General features: G+C 41.3%; 1 protein-coding gene across 1 annotated transcript in view; it reads left to right on the top strand.

The window, feature by feature from the left end:
- The window catches only part of gfra4a (GDNF family receptor alpha 4a), a 169,735-nt gene that overhangs the window by 116,748 nt on the left and 30,722 nt on the right, over positions 1-22,265 (top strand). The window contains exons 2-3 of the mRNA XM_080414610.1: positions 9,828-10,109; positions 11,511-11,591. Coding sequence (XP_080270736.1) covers positions 9,828-10,109; positions 11,511-11,591 — 363 coding nt within the window. The remainder of the gene's footprint in view (positions 1-9,827; positions 10,110-11,510; positions 11,592-22,265) is intronic.

Genomic DNA, 22,265 nt, shown 5'->3' on the forward strand with positions numbered 1-22,265 from the left:
CTCTCTCTGTGTGTGTGTGTGTGTGTGTGTGTGTGTGTGTGTGTGTGTGTGTGTGTGTGTGTGTGTGTGTGTGTCTCTCTCTCTCTCTCTCTCTCTCTCTCTCTCTCTCTCTCTCTCTCTCTCTCTCTCTCTCTCTCTCTCTCTCTCTCTCTCTCTGTGTCTCTGTCTCTGTCTCTGTCTCACTCTCTCACTCACCCAGTCAAAGGGAGGATGGAGCAGTGAAGTGTTCCAGCTGAGGTGAAACGTGGCTCCCTGCTGACCAGGCCTGTCAGGAGACGGCAACACAGGCCATGTTCAGGGCTACTGCCTCTCTGAGACGAGACGCATGCGCGTGCGCGTGCGCGTGTGTGTGTGTGTGTGTGTGTGTGAGATGGATGTGCGCATTCGTGAGAACAGATAGAGGCAGAGAGGGGGACTGTTTCGGTGTGTGAGCATTATGGAGTTTTGTGTGCATCTGTGCATGCATGAGATAGGGGAAGAGGAGGAAGAGGGGTGTGTGTGCGTGGGAAGGAGAGTGAAGCTGTGTGTGTGTGTCTACTTCCAGTCACAGTTTGTTGTACAACATCCCCAGAGGATGGGGGGGGGGGCACATCATTGTCGTCATACAACAGTAGTACAGTAGTAGTAGTACAGAAAAACATATTTCACCAGAGAGCTACTAGTCAGTAGATTTAAAAACCACCAAATGACCAAATGCAAATACATAGGGTGGTCCTTCATATTGGAATGGTATCATCAAAGCAGTGGGTATGGGTTTGTTAGCTATGGTTTTCTCCACCATCCAAGTTCAATGAATTTAGATGTCCCTCACGTATCAGTGGACGGAGATCTCTGATCGCCTGACTGCACGAGACTAGAGAGCTGCTAACACTGAGGATTAAACTGTGTACTTTGACATCATTAGTGAACCAAACCGTAGCGTTTAAATGCTGTTGTTAACCAGTCAAATTGTCAGCCAGTTTGTTAGTTATAATACCTTTTATTTGTTTAACTCCAAACAAATCAAAACATTATTGCAGTCTTTATTGTGTCCCTGCTCCTTTTCAAAACCTTCATTTAATCAGGGAAAGTCAGCGGAGCACAGATGTTCTTTTACAGTTACACCCTTGTTCACACTAAGGCTGTTATTAGGCACATTTCACACCTGGGAGCTGCCGGGTACACTGTATAGTCCTGAGTGTTCATTTAACTCTGAGATTGTACGAATGTAACCAAATGGACCCGTGCGGGTCCATTTGGCTACATCTGTACATTATCAGAGTTACAAAGGGATAGATTAACACTATGGATTTTTCTGTACACAGCTTTAGTCCTCTACCGTTGGCCACTGAGCAGCTTTACCGGAGCAATCGGGTGTTACCTCACTCACGGGCACCACATTGAGAGTTGCTGACACAGAGGAGAGCAGTTTTTAATTTACTTTGAGCGCCAGCGGGTCTGTCTGGGGATTTGAACCGGAAACCTTCCTTTCACAAGTTTCTCCGTGGCTACTTTTGCCGTCGTCAAGTTTGGGAGGAGAATACCTGTTCATTTACCCCCCCCTGCCTGTGCCACACAGTGTCACAGTAATAAAACCCAAACAATAGAGCGGCATAATGAGAGGAACCGTAGAATAATAGGACATCTTGTTGACAACCAGTTGTTCTGTTGGTCTGGAACGGTGTCATCTTTGTAAGACATCATCTCACCTCCTCCACCACGCCTCTACCATCCCATCCCCTCCACCTCTCTCTCCTCTCACCTCTCCTCCTCGAGGCAGCTGTCAGGCATGGATGTGGACTCTGATTGCTGTGTAATGGTGTTGGGAGTTTCTGTCCCGTGAGGGATTGGAGTTTCATGTTCAGAGAGAGGAACCTGAAAGGTTTGAGAGAAAGAGTTTATCCTTACATCTATCTATCTATCTATCTATCTATCTACCTATCTATCTATCTATCTATCTATCTATCTATCTATCTATCTATCTATCTATCTATCTATCTATCTATCTATCTATCTATCTATCTATCTATCTATCTATCTATCTATCTATCTATCTATCGGTCTGTACTCTGAGATTGTACAAATGTACAATCTTGTCTGTCTGTCTGTCTGTCTGTCTGTCTGTCTGTCTGTCTGCAAATCTGCCTGCCTAGTTACCAAGCTAAATACTTTAGGATTTATCAACACCATGGTTGTAGAGTCATTTTTCAAATTGTGTATACACATGGTTTATAGAAATTGCAGTTGCAAGCACCTTCCATCTACAAGTGCCTCAGGCATCAGAGTTAGACAAGCCTTAGTTTCCTGTACTGTAAACTTCTCAAACTGTGTCATCAATCAAGGCTGTCCATGTTTCGCAGTGTGTAGTGCACACTGTACGCTTTCCCCATGCATTTATTCATGCACTTTTGGTAAAAGATGCCACTCTGCTATCACCAGCACCGAGGGAAATATACATCAGTGTATGCTTATTATGTGCACTGTGCACTAATGGTGCCTTAAAGCACTTTGGATAAAAGCTCTGGTCACATAGCTTATGCTTCCTGTTATGATTAGACTGACCTTTATCTACTTGACTCAGTACATACATGTGCTGAATCACTCTCATCTGCGCAAGCAGTAAAGCACATGATACATTTGACGCCATGACAATCAACTACTTGATCAGATAGACTGACATGACGTCTGTACTCAATGACACGAGATGCATGTTATATTGCTGCTCATTCTGTTCTTTTCCTTGTCTCATATCTTCTGGTCACGCCATGTGTCCAATACTATATTTTGTCGCTGTCGGGTAGAAACCAGCTCCATTTTTCAACTTTTTATTTTATTTTTATAAATCAGTGCTATTATGAACACCCTTTATGTCTGTGTGTGGGTTTTACAAATATTGAACCAATGAAAAGTATTAAGAAAGCGCTTCTGACTAAACCTTCTAACTCCATTGGATCCTCAAACTGTCGGTCAAACCACCTAACTCCACCGTACCAACTTTGATGAGGCAGTATTGTGTTGTTCTAAAAACATAATATTTTGGACATAGCTGGCCAGCAGAGATATATATTCTCTATGTGTGTAATAAACTTCAGAACTTGTCGTGTGATACTGCCTGGTGTCATCTTGTACTGTGCGGCCGCGACTCAACTGAGACATCACCACCCCTTAGTTAGAGGGAGACTCTTAGGACCACATGGTTGGTCAACTAAATTCACAACTCTTCCTTTGAATATTCACACCAAAAGTGTGAATATTCAACTCACACCAAAAGTTAGACTATAAATGTATTCCTTTTCAATAAGGTAGAGCTAACTTTTAAGAGCTGCTCAATTTCATTGCAATGTAATACATTAATTCATTCTGATATATGAGAGAAAGGTCAAATAAATGGAGTCATGTGGGGAAGACTTTATTATGCTTAGATTCCACCGACAAAGTGTGCAACTTCACTATAATAATAATCCTCTGTAAATGTTCACTGGTTGACACAAGTAATTGGAATTTGTATCCAGTCAAAAGTTATGCAGAATAATACACGTTAGGGCTCGAAATGAACCACCAACATTATGAAAGCTAACCCTGTTAGCCCAGATTAGAAGCAAGCCAGAAGTCTCGTATTGAGGACCTCTTTGCAGAAATTGCTGCGGTTGGCGTTACTTTGAACAGAGTGGAGAATGAAATGTCAATAATTAAGTCTGACACAACAGAGCACAGTTTGTGCATTACAAACTGTATCAACCTTTGTCACATTTGTCCTCGAACCATATTGATTAGAGAGGATGATTAAAGGAGTTATTGGAGGCGCAGGGAACTCAAAAAAAATCTTAATGCTGATGACATTTTGGTTCTGAGTCAAGACTTTCTAGACTCTTCAGTACTGTTGTGAATTATTGAAGCATATTCCAAAGTATCTGGTAACAAAACGAAATGGCACAAATCAGACGCTATGCCGATGTTACAAAGTTGTTACTACTAAACTACTACTACTAAACTATCTGCATTTGATTTGTAATGGTTGTCAAAAGGTATAAAATATTTGTGGGTAGAACTGAACCCAAAGAAATAGATTATTACCGATATTATGGAAACACTAAGAAATACACTTAAAGGTGCAGTAAGTGCTATTGTTTGCTTAAAATGAGTGTTAAATAGCTCTACATTCCCATAGTAATCATTGCTGATTGAGTGTTTGGTCAGTAACAGGTGTCACCCTGTATCTCCAGCTCTTTAGTAAGAGAAAATGTATTTTCACATCAGGATACCTATCTTATCCATTTATCCAATCAGGAGAGAGAACCCATACCTGATACAGGATAAACAAGTTAAATTGGAAGTGAAAAAATTGGATCTGGAAAACTAACTCGAAGCTTATAACTGGGTACTCTCGCCTGATTGGATGAAATTGTCAATCCATATTTTCTGTTTATTAAAGAGCTGGATAGATAGGGAGACAAACCCATGTTATTGAACAAACACTCTGTAATGATTACTATTACTAGAATATAGAGCTTAAACTTTACGCACGCACGCACGCACAGAGGTACAGATATAGACACACACGCGCGCGTACACACGCGTACACACACGCTACCTTTACATTTTTTTCTGGATAATTACAGTAAGTTATGCTTGACATTATGGGAGAAAGTGAACGCAATAAAGATGGCTTATAGTCCTTCCAGATAAATTATTTAACTGATATTATACCAATATGTATTCCACAACAATTACTGCTAAGAAATATGATGGAAGAAAGCCTAGAGTTCACATGGACAAGCTCTGTAGCCAAAGAAGAGAGAGGCTTATCATTACCAAACATAAAATGTTACAGTATGTCTTTTGAAATGGCTGAGCTTGCCAAATACTAAGACTGAAAGAATTCTCAGTTGGATTGGATCTTACCGAACAGGAACAAACTTGAGCTTCTATTAAAAAAAGTGAAAAATAATAGGATGATTCCCATTCTAGTACATTCAAAGATAGTCTGGCAAGAAGTACATGAAGAAATCTCTCTCTAATAATACATTTTAAAAAAAGGCAGCCATATGGTTCATCCCCGAAAAGAAAATAGACACTTTATTAGAATCAGTGGTTAAGAAATGTTATCAGAATACTAAATTACCTGGTGTTTTCAAAGAGGAAGGGCCATATCCTAATGAGGGAAACATTCAGTCTGGAGGGACATGGCTGTCTCTGGAAATAATTTACAGATTAGACTCTGTATTTAAGAGAACGTTCTCTTCCACCAAGAGGAAAAACCCAATAGAGTATTACCTACAACTATCAACAATGTTTCATAAGCATCAAAGCGGCATGAGATATGTCCTTGGATAAATAACAATGGTTGTGAAAGCCAGGATGATATGGGGAAAAGACTTGTAGACGGTTGTACATTTGATGAAAGAATATGGGAATGAATTCTTAACAACATTAGGGAATATATCAGAGAAGCCAGAGGCATATTTATTCAATATAAAATACTTTTAATATACCGCAAACGTGACTCAATAAAATGTGTCTAATTAAAGATAGAGGGTGGAAGGTTCGGGTTGTTTGATGTCAGACCAGAGCTTGATCGTTCAGAGAGAGAGAGAGAGAGAGAGAGAGAGAGAGAGAGAGAGAGAGAGAGAGAGAGAGAGAGAGAGAGAGAGAGAGAGAGAGAGAGAGAGAGAGAGAGAGAGAGAGAGGAGAGATAGACAGACAGACAGGGGAGGGAGAAGGGGAGGGAGTATTTACAAGAAGAGTGTGTTGTTCAGGAAATAAGAGAAATGTTTCCTCATCCACGCTTGTTTTTGATATGACTCAAGGATAATGAAACTTCCCCAATACACACACATACAGTATAACCGCCTTAGTCTCGAGGTCGAGTACAGAAAGCACAGATGCCTAATTTTGTTTTCCATGACTATTGACTTTCTAAGGCGCGCCAGTGGCTCAGGAGGTAGAGCGGCTGCCTTGATGTCGCTAGGTTCCTGGTTCAATGCCCGGCTCCTCCTGACCAAGTGTCCTTGAGCAAGACACTGAACTCGCCTTGCACGGTTTCCTCTGCTGTCAGTGTGTGAATGGGTGGATGTGAAATACATTGTAAAGCCCTTTGAAGAAAGGCACTATATAAATGCAGTCCATTTACCATTTATATAAATGCAGTCCGTCCTAAGGAATGGAATTAGTGGTTTGGAGAATGTATTAGAGTGCTGCATCACGGGCAGTATTGGCCTTTAATTTCCATCATGTTTTCCTGCAAGGAGCCTATATGCACATACTGTACCAGCAAGGAGGAGCAGTTATTGTTCAAAGAAATCCTTTCTATAGACTACATTTTATTTGAAATGTTTATGATAACTGTCGTAACATTACACATGGAGTAATTGTGTGTGCATATGCATGTGTATATGTACGTGCGTGTATGTGTATATTGTACCACATGCATGCATGTGCATGCATGTGGTACAATCTTGTTGCAAACATTTGTATTATTTGTATGTGATATTTCAAGTGTTGTGTCAAATCAGTGTGTGTGTGTGTGTGTGTGTGTGTGTGTGTGTGTGTGTGTGTGTGTGTGTGTGTGTGTGTGTGTGTGTGTGTGTGTGTGTGTGTGTGTGTGTGTGTGTGTGTGTGTGTGTGTGTGTGTGTGTTTTAGAGAGTGTGAGAGAGAGAGGCGTAGAGGGGGATATAGAACCAGAGAGCGAAAAACTGAGAGAGGGGGAGCTCAAAACAGATTATTTACCTCTGTGGGATAAACAGTGGGGGCGTTTAAGATGGAACAAATTTGAATGACAAGGTGGCTGATTCCCTGTAATTGCTTTTGACTGTCTGTTCTTTGAACTGCCGCTGTGTTGTCGCCACCCTGTTTCTGGGCAAATGGTTATCTACTGCAATCTCGAGTGCTGCTTAATTTCTCAGACAAATATCAAACCTCCACCTTGGATTAGCTGCACCAGAATAAGATTTCCACTTGCAGATGTACACTGAGGGCCCAATCTTCTGTGACTGGCACTACATGTAGGCGCTAGAACAGATTTTAGCATCTTGCGCTGGTGCTATCATATCTTCCCCACCTGCAACTGCTTTGCGCTCTAGATTTTCTAGATACCACAGCACTGTGCGCCACCACAGCGCCGTGCGCCAAGTTTGCGCTTGGAGGTGTGTTGATCTTGAAATGAGGTGTGGTGTAGCACTATCAGAGCGCATCTTCCCCACGGACTTTGTGCTCCACCTTAAGACCAGCTTTGACCTTGTCTTATCTGTTGCGCTGGCGCAAATTGACAGGTGATTGAGGCAGCAAATTGACAGCATTGAGGCTGAAAAAAAATGTTAATTATTTTTTAGTTAAGAGATTAAGAGTGTTAGTTAAGAAAGTTAATTCACGTCCTCAAAATAGGGCACTGAGGCTGCAGCCCGCTCCAAGCCCAAGGATGCCAAAAACCTGGGGTTTTCACTTTTCTCTCCAATTACTCCTCCAAAAATACACACACCATACTCCATACCAACAGACTTGAACAACGCACATGCTGCAAAAAGTGTCCATTGGAAATATTTGTTTACGAGCATTGAATGTTAGTATAATGTTATTTAATAATGCCTGCATTAATTAACTAATACATTTATTGTTTAAAGCAGATGTTCTCACTTGATTGCTGTGGATTGTCCCATTTGAGTTCACTTGTCATGAGAACATTGAGCACTGAACACATGGGTTCTTGAGTGCTTCATTAGTACCACCTGTCACGATTGAGACAGAGATGAACTCAGTATTGGAGTGGCAGCTGTTTTCTCTCAATGGCATCCCCCAACAGCCCAAATACCCCACAACAACAAAAACAACAACAGCGAGCATTTATCATATCCATCTCTATTGACAGATCTGGTGGAAAATCTTCCACTGTGCTTGTCAAGTTGTTGTTTTTTTGTTTTGTTTGTGTGTTTTTTGAAGAGGATGTATCCAAAGTGTTTCTGCTTTTTATTTACATATTACAGAGACAGGAACAAAGAGAGTAGAGCACAGGAATGATAATCTTTGTCTGTGACATTCTTTTGAATTGTGCAAATACAATGAATTAGCTGGCTGACAGTATATTCTCATGGCTAGTAGCAGCTCTTGAAAACATACTTTGCTTTGTGTATGACGCAAGTTACATTGTGCGCTACTATACTGTACATACTCACTCATGCGACTCAGCTCTCAAGTCAGTGGAAATGCAGGCCAGTTCTCAGTCAGGTTCCCCCAGCATTGGCCAGATACTGCTACTTGCACCGGCATCCACCCAATATAAGAGGAAATGCTCTAACCCATCTCGAAAACATGGACTCTGACTCTGCAGCTATCTCAGCCAATCAAATTTCAATAACAGGAATTTATTTGGCGGACAGTTTTTTCTGGTGGTGGAACCGTGTGAATGAACGCATTATATTACTTTGTTACTGCTAAAAGTATTACATCATATTATACTGGAACAGCCGTACTTCTGTAACACGTTACCCCCAACACTGGCAATTAATGACAGTAATGACAACCAGAGTTTTGAAAAGTAGCATGAATGAGTTTTGCCCCAAAACTACACACACATATTTTACGAAAGTACAAGAATACTTTCTTACAATGTATGTGTTATTTTCATCTTTTTCATTTCATCTTGCTTGCTGTCCTGGTGCAACCAAGAGATGCACCTGACAGATTAGAGTGAAACAAATGAGAAGAATTTTATCTGCACGCCTTGACAGATTGACAAGGAATATGTCCAAAGGAATTTCAGTGTGTCTGCCAATGCGTGGAAAAACTTTCATCCAGCATCCATTGAACGACTTCACCAGGTTTTTCTGCATCATGTCTCAATGAGTGAGAGCTGTAGCCTGTAGCTGAGAAGCAGATGTACTCTGATTTTAACTACCGCTGGTGACTGACAAAACTTGATATTCCCTGTCAAAATTCTCTTCATTTCAAATTCTATAGGGATTACACCACTCACATTTATTACAAGTGACTTTTTTTGTCATAGTCAGGTGCTCAAGCAGTGACAGAAGTGATGGTGACTTCATTCTCAACATACATGTGTTAGAATGAAGTGTTTGTTATATGTTCAGCCACATATATTAATTAATTCTCCACAGACACATCATTCACATCTCTACTAAACCGGTTGTGAGTACTGACAGCCTGCAGCTGGGAAGTATTTTATGTTTTTGTTTGTGAAATTAGTTTGAGAGGAAGAAGGGCACTTTGTTTTGCTTTGAAATTGACTGGCATTGTTTTCATTCATTTGTTTTAATTCATTCTGTTTTCCTAATTTTCATTGTGGCGCTATGGGTAATCCAAAGTGGAGGATTTCTTTTCTTTTCTTTTCTCTTGAGGGTGAACCAAGGATTACTGTTTTGTTTTCATTGTGGGGATTTACAGGTGGTATGGGATCTACTGTGGGCTACTTATTTGCTCATTTATGGGTAAAACACAAAGTGCCACTTTTATCTATTGCCCTGTAGGTTTAGTAATGCAAAAGTATAGGTAATATGTTACACTACACAGACAGTAATATTTTTTAATGTAACATCATCTGTTATTATTGAGTAGCATATACAGTATTTGTGTTAAAAAGTGACAATAAAGTGTGCTGTCACAAATGAGTAATTGCTATAGAATTTACTGTCCCAGTTACTGGGCAACCTTCCTAGCTCCAGGCCACCTGCCACCCCTTTCACAACGACTGTGTTGAACAAAGCCTTTATCATCTTCCAGGAAATTAAACTTTTGTGTAATTGTACTATCACATAAAAAGAATACCAAAAATACGAAGCTGGCACTAAGCGATCCACTTTCTAGCCTATTGAATGTGTGTTCATGATTTGCTCCACAGGGGTCCCACGCGTGGCCCTCACAGCGGGCGGGGAGGACTGCCTGCGCGCCGGGGACACCTGCTCCAGCGACGATACCTGCAGCCCGCGCCTCCGCACCCTGCGGCAGTGTGTGGCGGGAGACGGCAGCGTGAAGCTGGGGCCCGGGGCCCGCAACCAGTGCGAGAACGCCATGATGGCTCTCATGTCCACCCCACTGCATGGCTGCCAATGTAAACGAGGCATGAAGAGGGAGAAGAACTGCCTGAGCATTTACTGGAGCCTTCACCAGTCGGTGCTGCACGGTGAGACGATCGAATCAGAAACGGCACATTAGACAAAGTGCATGGCACGGGTGGCACACACACACAGGCACGTCAGGACCTCACTCGGCCTGCAATAGACCAGTGGTTCTCAAACCTTTTAATTTCAAGGACCCCCAGTTCTGTATGCATTAGGCCACAGACCCCCCATAACATAAGAGTTACAGACCTGTAAGGGTCCATTAGGTTTCTATCAATCATTTTGCCGGGGACCCCCTGGAAACACCTCAAGGACCCCTGGGGGTCCCCGAACCCCACTTCGAGCTCCACTGTACCACTGTAATAGACAATACTACTTGCTTTTCTTCTTTAGGCTCGGGCAACCAGACTTTTGTGAGTTGTCATTTCTACCCTCAAAAACCTTTCAGTCATCCAGTGTCCCAGTTCGATCTAATTGAGTCCCCGATAACTAAAATGAAAACGAGCAGTATTCTGGATTCCCTCTGGGTTCCCATTGAGAACTATTGAACTGTACACTCTGTACATATTTATATATTCATGATTCCTTGTTCACAATGTTCAATCAGGCAGCAAACATTCAGCATTAGGAAAATATCCCTGGTATTAAAGATGGGAGTCGCATAGCACCTAAGGAGAGCTCAACACTCTCACAAATGTGTGTGGTGCTGGGAGCAAATCCCCTTAGATAAGAAAAAATAATAAAAAATGCATACCCCCGCACACTTTCCTCTCCTTTATTTTCAGCCTCGGTGTGCGGGAGTGTGCAGTTTTTTTCTAAAGTCACATAGCCACTGGCTTTTCCCCCAAGACTAAGGACCTGCTTATATGTTGTGTTGTGAAATCACCTAGGTACTAGGTGACAACACAAGGTGAACACCTACATAGAAAAGTGACACTGTGGCCACAGACAAGTGTGGGATGTCATGCTAAATCCCCCTTCCAGCCAATTTCACTTCCTGCATTTCCTCCTAATTTCTCACCAAACAACGAATGGTGCTGGTTTGAAATTGTATGTCACGACAACCAGGCGGACCAATCCTATTCTTGCAAAGTCGAAGGTGAAAGTAAAAGCGAAAGTGAGCTACAGTGACTGACAGTGTCTGAGAGCACGGCTTTGAGGTGGAGGATTAAGCCTGATTCATACTTTGTCGCACGACGGCATCGCTCGATGAAAACAGCCCACTTATAATCACGTTGCGCATGTGACTGACGCGTTGTGAGCTTGTATGTCTGCTGTTTTTGTCACGTGCCGCTGTCGTGCAATGAAACATAACTTAAGCATTATCTCCTCCAACTTGTTTGTCAAAATGGTCTTTTGTGCCTCTGGAATCAATTTGTGTGACAGAGGGGCACTGGAAAACATTAAACAGCTGAAAAATGTATGTCTAAATACTCAAATCAATATCTTATCTTTGTTGACAGGACTCAACCTAGTAGAGAACTACCCCTATGAGCCAGAGGAGAGGGGATCGGACTATGTGCGCCTGGCCTCCATTGCTGCAGGTGAGCATGCCTTGTTGTCATGGCTACAAATGGGATTCTGCACTGGGGCCTACTGTAGTTACTTTGATTTAAGGACCACTTCATTTTCAACCTATCTTCATATTGGTCCATAATTGGTCCTCACTAATTATAAGATGGTACCATTTTTGTCTAAGCTAATAGAAACTGCAGACTTTCCATTCCTGTATGCTATAAAAGTCATTGTTCTCACAGAAGTAAAAAATTATTATAATGAAATTACCAACCTGCCTACCGAATGATGTCACTGGTAGGCGGGTTTCTGAACTGTCCACAGCCCTTCTCTGAGACACAGAGTGAATTGACAAAAATGGTACCATGTTATACTGAGCATTAGTGAGGACCATTTATATGAAGATAGGTTGAAAATGGGTGAAGTGGTCCTTTAAACAGAGAAAAATGTGTCATCAAATCATGCAATTTTGTAAAGCAAACAAATACATAGGTGCCAGCCAGGTATGCTGGAAATGCATCACAAAAGTTAAATTCAGGTGTAGTCACTGGTCATTTGACCACCTGGCTGTTATTGTTCAATAATTTGCCCTCGATGTGGTTCAAACTGTGAACCTTCTGTGAACAAGCACTATGTGACCACAACAGACGAGAATACATACTGCATGTCCAAAACCGTTAAAAACAATAATATAGCAAAAATAGCCGATCAACAAGCTCACAACGCGTCGCCCAGCGACGCGTTGTGAGCTTGCAGATCTGCTATTTTCACTACTTTTATGTGACTCTCTTGTATGATGAAGTAGGGCATTCATTTGCAAAAAAACATAGAAAGTTGAAATACGGAGATACAATGTTTATGCCCGAAAGCACTGATGAATTGAGTACAATAGACCACAATGGAAACAATTAAGTCCCTGGGGCATTTTGTGTTATGCTTTTAGCATAACCTTTGACTGTACTACCTGTGCTGTTAACAATTTTCTTAATAAAGTATTCAAATCAAAACTACATACTGTGTTATCCAGTCCCCCACCTGATTAGTATCTAGTTCAAGTAGTGAAGTCAGGGTATTTCAGCCAAAAAAAATGTTAACACAAAGGGGCTGTATATTATACCACAGTGTAGCAATTACATAAATCTTTTTTATTGATCAAGTGCCCCAGGATCCACTTATATTTATAGTTATCTAAGAATTTAATGTCACCTGTGCCTTCTTCCTATAGGGCTAGGCAATTAATCACATTTACGATTCAGTTACGACTTGGGCTTCCAACGATTATGGAAAGAAGATAATCAAGATAAAATTATTATTGAGCCGCAATGATGATCTCATGGTCTTTTGTTATAAACCCCTTTCCTTTACAGTGGTACACTTTCTCCCCTCCCCAAAAGCCCATCTCACTCTGTTCATTAGTGAGAAAATGTGATTAACCACTTAACCACTTAATAGTTGAGTTGGTGGATCTGCACATTTTTATCATTATTAATTATTATTATTTGAAAATATTTGGAAAAAACTGTGCCTGACATGCCCAAAATAGGGATGTCAGGGTGAAAGTGGTTAACCCATTAAGACCTGGAACTGTGTCATTTTTAGATTTGAGCTAAAAAGCATTATTTTACACTTTGGGCTATTCAAAAATAGCAGATATACAAGCTCATAGCGCGGCACCGAGTGCCGCGCTACGAGCTTGTAGATCTGCTATTTTTGAAAAATCGTGAAAATGTGTGCAAATCTTTGAATATATATATTTCTAAAGCGAACATTTTTAACTCAAATCTTTGCTTCTGGGGGTCCCTGGAACAAAATATTTTGATGGGGGTCCGCGGCCAAAAACATATAATTTTGGGGGTCCTTGACACGAAAAAGATTGAGCACCACTGATATAGAAACATACGTTTTTCAGAATACTGTTGAGATTTAGGAGACATGTAGAATCGGCTTCAGGTCTCAATGGGTTAAAAGACATTAAGTCCAGACTACCCTCACATGACATGACTATGTCCACACGCTATTGGAATACAGTGATTATGATTTAAACATGGAGGAGGAGAAGTTCATATTGCAAAGTAGAGAAGCAACTGCTTTATTAAGAGAGAAGGAAATTGGATAATCAAATGGCATAGTGGGCGGACTGCATAACAGTAGCTTCTCTAGCTGCGCCCTCAATGCTCTGATGCACTTCATATTTATATTTTAGGATTGTTCAAACAGTCATCATCAAACAGACCATCATCTAGTATTTCTTCTGTGTTTTTGCATGCGTATGGAGGCTGTGACTGCTGGAGGCGGCGACTGCTGTGTGTGCGTGTGTGCATGCTTCTACCGTACATTAGTTATTCCTCTCCTCGCCCGAGCAGTTATTTACACACAGTTCATTTGCTAGTCTTGTTATGACAGGCAGCGCTACATATCAGGACAGTTTAACATATATACTGTTAAAAAGACGTTTTTGTTTTAAGTCCAATACATGCATGAAGTTAGTGAGTATTCATGTTAAATAATCTTGACCTTTGTATTGACAAAATAATTGTGAGGATGTGTTTTTACATAATGGTCGGCGCGATTTCTTTCCTGTGTCCATATTTCATGGTTGCAGAAATGGAACAGAACTCCTGTTTGATTATTCCATGATTTTGAACTATTATGACTGTATTGTGAATTAGTTAATTATAAGTGTATTACACATTGTTATGATTATGTCTGAATTGAGTGTTGAGATCATAAACAAGGCAGATAAGGGGCCACCTCCATAGTGTTACCAGGGAAGGAGACTGCTCAGCCAAAATACTGTATCAGGGTCGTCTGATTACATTTGTATCCTTGTATCCTCTTGGAAGTCTGTATTTAGCTTTCACCAACATTCAGATCAGTGTCAGACTCCCATTGCCTTCCATTATTTTTTATTTTATTCTAATTTTCATCTCATTACTTTCTTTAATTTTCAGTATGGACCACACACACACACTTTTCAAAATAGTACAAATCGTTCAACGAAGCATCTCAGTTTACTGTAAAGTGTCAGTACAAACTGGAGTCACTGCAATGCGCTTTCAAATTCAGCACCAGCCCAAGAAGTTTTTCTGGGTACAGGTGGAGGAGCGACTCAGTCAGGAGACGGGTTCACACACAGGAGACGGTGGGTTTGAGAAGTGGATTTAGAAAGTGTTTGATGAGCAGCACCCTTCTTGCTTCTGTCTTGCCTGTAAGCCTGTGGATGAGCCTGGGGGCTGCTATGTGGCGCTGTTAGCCCCCAAGGCATGGATTAATTACCTATTTACTTTAAAGCACCTGGAAGCCTGAGAGAGGTGGAAGAGGGAGAACAGGTGGGAGAGAGAGAGAGAGGGGGGGGGGTAGAGAAAGACATACAGTACTGGAGAGGGTCAGAGAGAAAGAGGGAGACAGAAAGAGTAAGGGATAGATGGAGAGAAGGGGGGAGAGGGAGAGCGAGAGAGAGAGGAGTTGTTTACTCAAAACAAAAATAAATTTCTCCCGTTGAAGCTCTTTAAAACAGCAAGGCACAGGGCTTTTTTGGCTTGTTTGTTTTGTTTGTGGATTATTTGTTTGTTTTTTTTGTTCAGCGAGGACAAGTCAACTAAGTAGTTGTTTTTGTCCCAGTGGCAATTATCTCTCCGAATACGCAATAGATGAGATGGGATGCTGTGTGCAAACGTAAATGATGACTGTGATTAGGAAAGAAGGCGTTGGTGCATGACATAAACTATAATGATAGCCATCCTGACATGCACGTGCAAACAATGCAGCATCATGGAGATGGAAATGACAGCTTGAAGGAGGGATACCACCCATCCAAACATCTTAATAATTCAGATGTTTTTCTCATGCCCTGGGGCTTGCCAGTCACTATTTGCCAACAGTTCACACATATGAAAAGTCAATTTTAAGAGCTAGGCAACGCTTATGCTTGTCTTATACTTGGTTGCACACCAGTGTTACGCATCGAAAATAGCCGATCTACAAGCTCACAACAAGCTCACATTGTACGCTGCGATGCGTATAACTCAGTATAGTTATACGCATGGCATCACTCAGGCTTTATAGTGTGTTCACTTCTGGGAAAGTAATGTGATTGTACTGTGTATTGTACTGTGTAAGTGATGAAAATCACATATTTGATCAACACGTAATGTAATGCAGTTGCAAGGGTGTAAAGAAAATCTAAATCTAATCAAAAGCTCACAGGAATAAGGCAATTTTAAAATAACGTGTTAATGTGGGCTTTTTTCTCTTGAAATGTTCACCTGCACCAATGCACACAGAAACGGGTACAATACACCATTTGTTGAAAGGTAATTAACACCAGTTTTGTGTGAGAAAAAAAAGAGACATTTTTTAAGACACTGGAATATCTACATCCATTATGTGTGGTACACTGGACAACTACTGCCATGATCAGTAAAACATGTAATACTAAGTCCTCTGGCATGCATTCATATCGGTGTAAAACTCAATTCATCCATTCAACATTTGGCACAACTTGCATTTGTTTTGTGGAAACAGCTTACATACATAATGACAGGATGTATTTACTCAAAACATTTTGTCGCTGTCGGGCAGAAACTAGCTCCATTTAAAAAAAGAAAGAATTCTAAATCAGTGCTATTGAACACCCTTTACGGCAATGTGTGGGATTTACAAATATTGAACCAATGAAAAGTATTAAAAAGTGCTTTTGACTAAACCTCCTAACTCCATTGGATCCTCAAAACTGTCCGTCAAACCACCTAACTCCAACTTTGGAGATGGCAGTTTTTCCATCATTGATTAGAATGACGAAGTCAGACGAAAAAAAAAAACCTATCTCCACATTAATGGTCAAAAACCTCCTATTTCCACTTGAGCTGTATTTGGGTAAAGTGATGATAATATAAGGACACATTCAAGTATCTGACAATGTATAAAGTCACCATACCAACTTTGATGAGGCAGTATTGTGTTGTTCTAAAAACCTGTTTTTATTTTTTTCATTTCCTGAAAAGTTCATATTTTGGACATAGATGGTTTCTACCCGACAGCACAGATTTGCATTGTCTGGATTCAAGCTGAATGTTTGAATAAAGTAGCTCTGACACACTTGAGTTGACAGACTAGTGGTTCTCAGTGACACAGCATTAATCCTACAATTTGGCTCTGCGGATAATTCTGTCTTGAACCGTATCCAGTAGTAACCAATGAGACCATTCTCTGTACAGTACCTGCTAGCAGTGTGAAAACGGAGGGAATAGTACTTGAATTCACCACGTTACACTTGTGGTTGGAGCAAAGCTGCTGCAGTAGTTCAACAAATGCCTTGTAAAAAAGAGGGTACTTGTACAATGGGTACATCTGTACAACGCTGGTCTGAATTTTGACATCCAAAAGAGCTACATATAGTAGTGCTTTGGGCCCCTAACAAGAAGCTGTAGCATGCATGATTTATGATGCTCAGAAAATCCTCCTGTATGCTGCCACAGCTTCTGTGCCGCCTCTCTCTCCTGACCCAGTCATTCTCTGTGGAGTTGCACTGTTTGTTCGTGCAACTTCCAGAGTTAGGGCAGGGTGGCTGAAAACTCTCTCGGTTTACAAGTTGATGAAAATATGATGAGGAAGGGTTGGAGCGAGGGAGTGATGGATGGATGGATGAATGAATAGGTAGAGAGAATGAACACTGATAGGATCCAATTCAAAAGGTCAAGTAATGCTATTCTGTCCCTGCACTTGTGGAAGTGTTGTGTTAAAATCAACAGACACTATGTGATATCATCAACCTTGTTACCACAAAACCACTGGCTCTTTGGGGTAATTTGTCTTTTTTGGGCGGTGAAACCGCCCCTATAAGTGAGGTTTGGAAATTTGTACAATTATCCTGCGCTGTGATTGGCCAAAAAGTTACCCCGCCTAACCCTGCACCGTGATTGGCCAATCACAATCTATTCAGGACTGTGATTGGCCAGTGTCACATGACACATGTGCATAGCCCTATATAAGAAACCATAACTTAAGAAAAACCATAAATTTGTTTTTCTTAAGTTTTCGTCCATCATAAAGAGTGTTTCAATAAATGTATTTATCTTTTGTACATGATTGGTTGACTCCATTCAGTATTGTGATTAGCTAGCAAGACACCGCCCACTTCACACAGGGTGTGATTTTTGGGCGGTGAAACCGCCCCTATAAGTGAGATTTGGAAAAATGTACAAATATCTTGGGCAGTGAAACCGGCCCTGAAAGTGAGGTTTGGAAATTTGTACAATTATCCTGCGCTGTGATTGGCCAATCACAATCTATTCAGGACTGTGATTGGCCAGTGTCACATGACACATGTGCATAGCCCTATATAAGCAACCATAACTTGAAAAAAAAACATAAATTGGTTTTTTTCAAGTTATGGTTTCGTCCATCATAAAGAGTGTTTCAATAAATGTATTTATCTTTTGTACATGATTGGTTGACTCCATTCAGTATTGTGATTAGCTAGCAAGACACCACCCACTTCACACAGGGTGTGATTTTTTTTATGATAATAATACATAATGCAAACCAAGCCATTGTAAGGCAATAGCAATATATGTGGAGGCTTGTGGAAACTCTCATATATAACCCCTTTGTGACTTCATAAACAGGCTGTGTATTCAAATGACCACTGGTCTGACTGATGTTGCGTTGAATTACTGCAGCGTGGGACCTTCACTGTTATGGTCTAATCATAAATTCCTCACACAGTGAAAGCATAGAGAGGTCAAAGTTGTTGTCCACGCTATGCATCCTGACAAGTGTGCTGCCAAAACAACAAAGATGTGATTAATGGTTGTTTTCCTCTTTTTTTTTCCCTTCTTTTTTTAACAGCATGTCTCCTTCAACTAGAAAAATTACCCGTTTCAAAGATGAAAGCAGGAATCATGTCGAGGCCCATTTTCAGGGGTCTTTCTCCTAGTAAACATAAGACATGCGTTAAATTTACAGTACAGGATTTGTGTAATTATTTTTCCTAACTAAGCACTCGAAGGCTGTGGGCCCTATTTTTAAGTCTTATGACTTAATTTAAGACCTATGCTGTTTGGCCGCCCAAAATAGTGAAACAGGCACTTAAGACACACAAAATAGGGCCCTTTGTGTGTTGTGACATTTCAGTGTGTGCCATTTAATAAGAATTTAGGGGTGTCTCCCTAGAGAGGTGGGCTAGTGACCAAGATATCACCAGTTTGAATCCCCCATACCGGGGGCATAAGGAGTTGATGGTCTTACCCTCCCTCAACAACAGTTGTTCAGATGCCCTTGAGCAAGTCACTTAACCACCAACCGCTCCGGTGAATCCGCTTGTGTGAACAACAGCAAAAAAAAAGACAGATTGCCCCACCGTGCAGTTGCGAATGTGCAACTGTATGAACATGAAAGAGTAAGTCATTGAAATGAGAATTCATGCACAGCAAACCTTCCCTAAATAAATAAAACTTGAGGGGATGGGGGAAAAAACCCACAACAGAGGGTTTCAGGTGAATAATCTGCACGTTCTCTTCTCCTGGGGCCACTCCGAGGCTGGATTGCATTTTGTCATCCTATCCCGGCAATTGCATCAGCCCTCTCTCTCTCTCTCTCTCTCTCTCTCTCTCTCTCTCTCACTCGTCCTCTGTGCCAACCCATCCTCCTCCTCTACCACACGCCCACTAAGCAGCTAAGCTGGGAATAACCTATGCTTTGCGATGGGTTGTTAGCTTGCATTCCGCTCCCATTCATATTTTATGTGACAGCTCGGCGCAAGCAGAGCCACGCATGCACACACACACACACACACACACACACACACACACACACACACACACACACACACACACACACACACACACACACACACACACACACACACACACACACACACACACACACACACACACACACACACACACACACACACACACTGAAGGGAGAGACCCAAGAACAGGCATTTTACAAACTAATGAGGGTCTGCTGTCTGCCAAGAGCATGTAGGTTCATCACCATGGTCATATTGATTGGGAGGTCTCACTAAATAAATAAGTAAAGAAATAAATAGAACATGAGCATAATGATCAATTGGAAGATAATGTGGCATAAAATGAAAGAGGAAGTAGGCTTGCCTGACCCTCTGCAGAGAGATGGCTCCTTACAGGAGGGGGAAATGGACAGATTCAGAGCCAAGAGGAGGGAAAGTAGGGAGAGAGGGATGGATGAAGGAGTGAGAGCAGAGTGGGGATGTAATGAAAGCGAAGACGGAGAGAAATTATAGCTGTTAATGGTTCTGTTTTTATTTGCATTTAGCACCGCTAGTTAGGCTCTGAGGTTGGCGATGACAGTCCATAGTCCATCCCGTCCGTCCACCACTTTGGTCCCAAACAAGATATCTTGAAAACTACTGGCTGGAATGCCATGGAAATTGCTGTACACGTTCATGCTCCCCAGAGGATGACCTACTGACGTTTGTGACCCTATGGCCTTTCCTCTAGTGCCTCCCTTAGGCAATTTCTACTTTCAAGCGAGATCTCTCAAAATGGTTGGTTTGTCATGAAACTTGCTGAGTGCATTCATGCTTCCTAGAAGCCTCCCTAACCATAGTGACCCCCTGACCTTTCCTCTAGCGCCAGCCTCAGGCCAAATTATCAACTTGTCTCTGACCAATCAGTATAGTCTGCAGTGTTTTAACATCACTTTTTGGTATCACCTCAGCTCACCAGGTACCTTGATGGAGGTGATACAAAAAAGTACAGTAGTAGGTACAATACTACTTTTTCCCAATGGAAAACCAACATAATAAACAGATTGCAGGATGACCCCTAATGTTTGTTGTGTCCCAATGGCCTTTCATCTAGCACCACCCTTCATCCAAAATGTCTGGTTGAATGTAACACTGGAAACCCAACAAAAAAGCGCCGCTCATGCGCCTTCATTGTGCGCGCAGGTTTGCGAGCGACTGTTCTCGCCAAACCCGGCCACAGTGGGACATCTGTTCAATGCATTTCAATGAGAATGAGACATTTTTTCACGTGCACCATGAGAGGCCAGTGAGAACGGCTGCATTCATTAACATGGAGTGGGAAAGAAATCAGCGTCCATGCGCTTATGCTTGCCTGGTGGGTTTGAAGCATACGGAGCAGCAGGGCCGCTAGTGGGGCTTTTAGTGCCTCTTTAATGCCTTCTGCCAGGCTGTTATTGTAAATAAGTAGTTCCTATTAATAATCTGCCTGGAGCAAAGGACGAACAAATAAAGGGGTGATGATGGGGGAGTGATTGAGAAGGTAGGTAGAATGAAGGAATGGCTAATAAAAAGAAAGAAAGACGGCGGTCTCAAAGTTAGATTGACGGATGGATGGATGTGTAGAGAGGAAATGACAGCTGGATTGACGGATGGATGGATGGATGGAGAGCATAGATAGATAGATAGATACAGTAGATAGATAGATAGATAGATAGATAGATGTGTAAAGAGAGATGGCTATATCAATGGACTGAATGAATGGCAGATGGAGAGAAAGTTGGAGGGAGGGATTGTTAAGGCAGTTGGTACCGCTCTTGTTGTGAGTTAAGGGACACAGACCCCTGTTCTTTTTCCAGCACTCTTGCTCCACATGAAACCAGCCTAATTAAATATTCACACATTAGGCTTAGGCTGAAACACATTCAGAGGTTTGACTCATTCAACATTTACCCCTCATTCATGTTCTATTCATTACATTGGGGCCCTTTGCATATAATCATACTTTTGGTTTAGTCTCTACTTCCAAAACATAGAGAGAAAGAACATCTATCTTTTTCTGTAGATGTATTACAGTACTGCATCTTTTAAGTCCAGGGACAGAGATGGGAGAGAAAGAGAGAGCAGTCAGTATTCAATAGTGACTCCAATTAGGCCATTGGTATCATTTGCTAAACATTGCCTGGGATTTGGTTCACTCAAACCACAGAGCGAGGATGAAAAAATTCCACCTCTCTTTTTCTGTGTGCGTTTACTTTTGTGTAACATCACAAATTAGGGCACAGTATGACAGTCCCTAATTCAAACCAAGCCATAGGGTATAAGAATAATACATAACCTTCTGAAATTCACTGGTTCCCCTTAAACATACATTAGCTGACACTTTGTGACTAAATAAATAAGCTGTGTATTTAAACGACAATTGGTTCATTTGAGGTTGAACTGAATAATTGCTGTTCTGCACCTGCACTAGTGAAATCTCATTATAAATGTCACACACAGACAATACAAACTTTATCGTGATGGTACATTTGTGGTGCTGGCAACAATACCAATGTACAACGTTGGGTAGAATGCAAATGAAAGTTCCTTTTAGAATCAAAAAGCAGACATAACCACACAAACCTACATAAGGAAAAAATTAACATAAAGAGGAGTTGACTGCCCACTCTATTGTATCCAATACGCAGCTCTGAATACAACATGAATTCAAAATCCAACCATCCTGTTGCTCTCAACTGGTTATCACAAAATGACAAAAACATTTATCTTCAGCCAAATTGTTTAGATGCTGTCTCTCCAGAACCTCTTCAAACAAACCAAGGTACAAAAAGACACGTGTGCCCCTTGCTGTGCAGATGTCTCCCAGGAACTGAACAACTCTGGATCTCCTGCCAACTGCACAAACAAATCTTTTATAGAACACGAGAAGAAAATGTGAAAGTTTTGATTGAATTTAATTTAATTTAATTTG

Source organism: Gymnoscopelus braueri, assembly GCF_963280865.1.
Source record: "Gymnoscopelus braueri genome assembly, chromosome: 19".
Lineage (NCBI taxonomy): Eukaryota > Metazoa > Chordata > Actinopteri > Myctophiformes > Myctophidae > Gymnoscopelus > Gymnoscopelus braueri.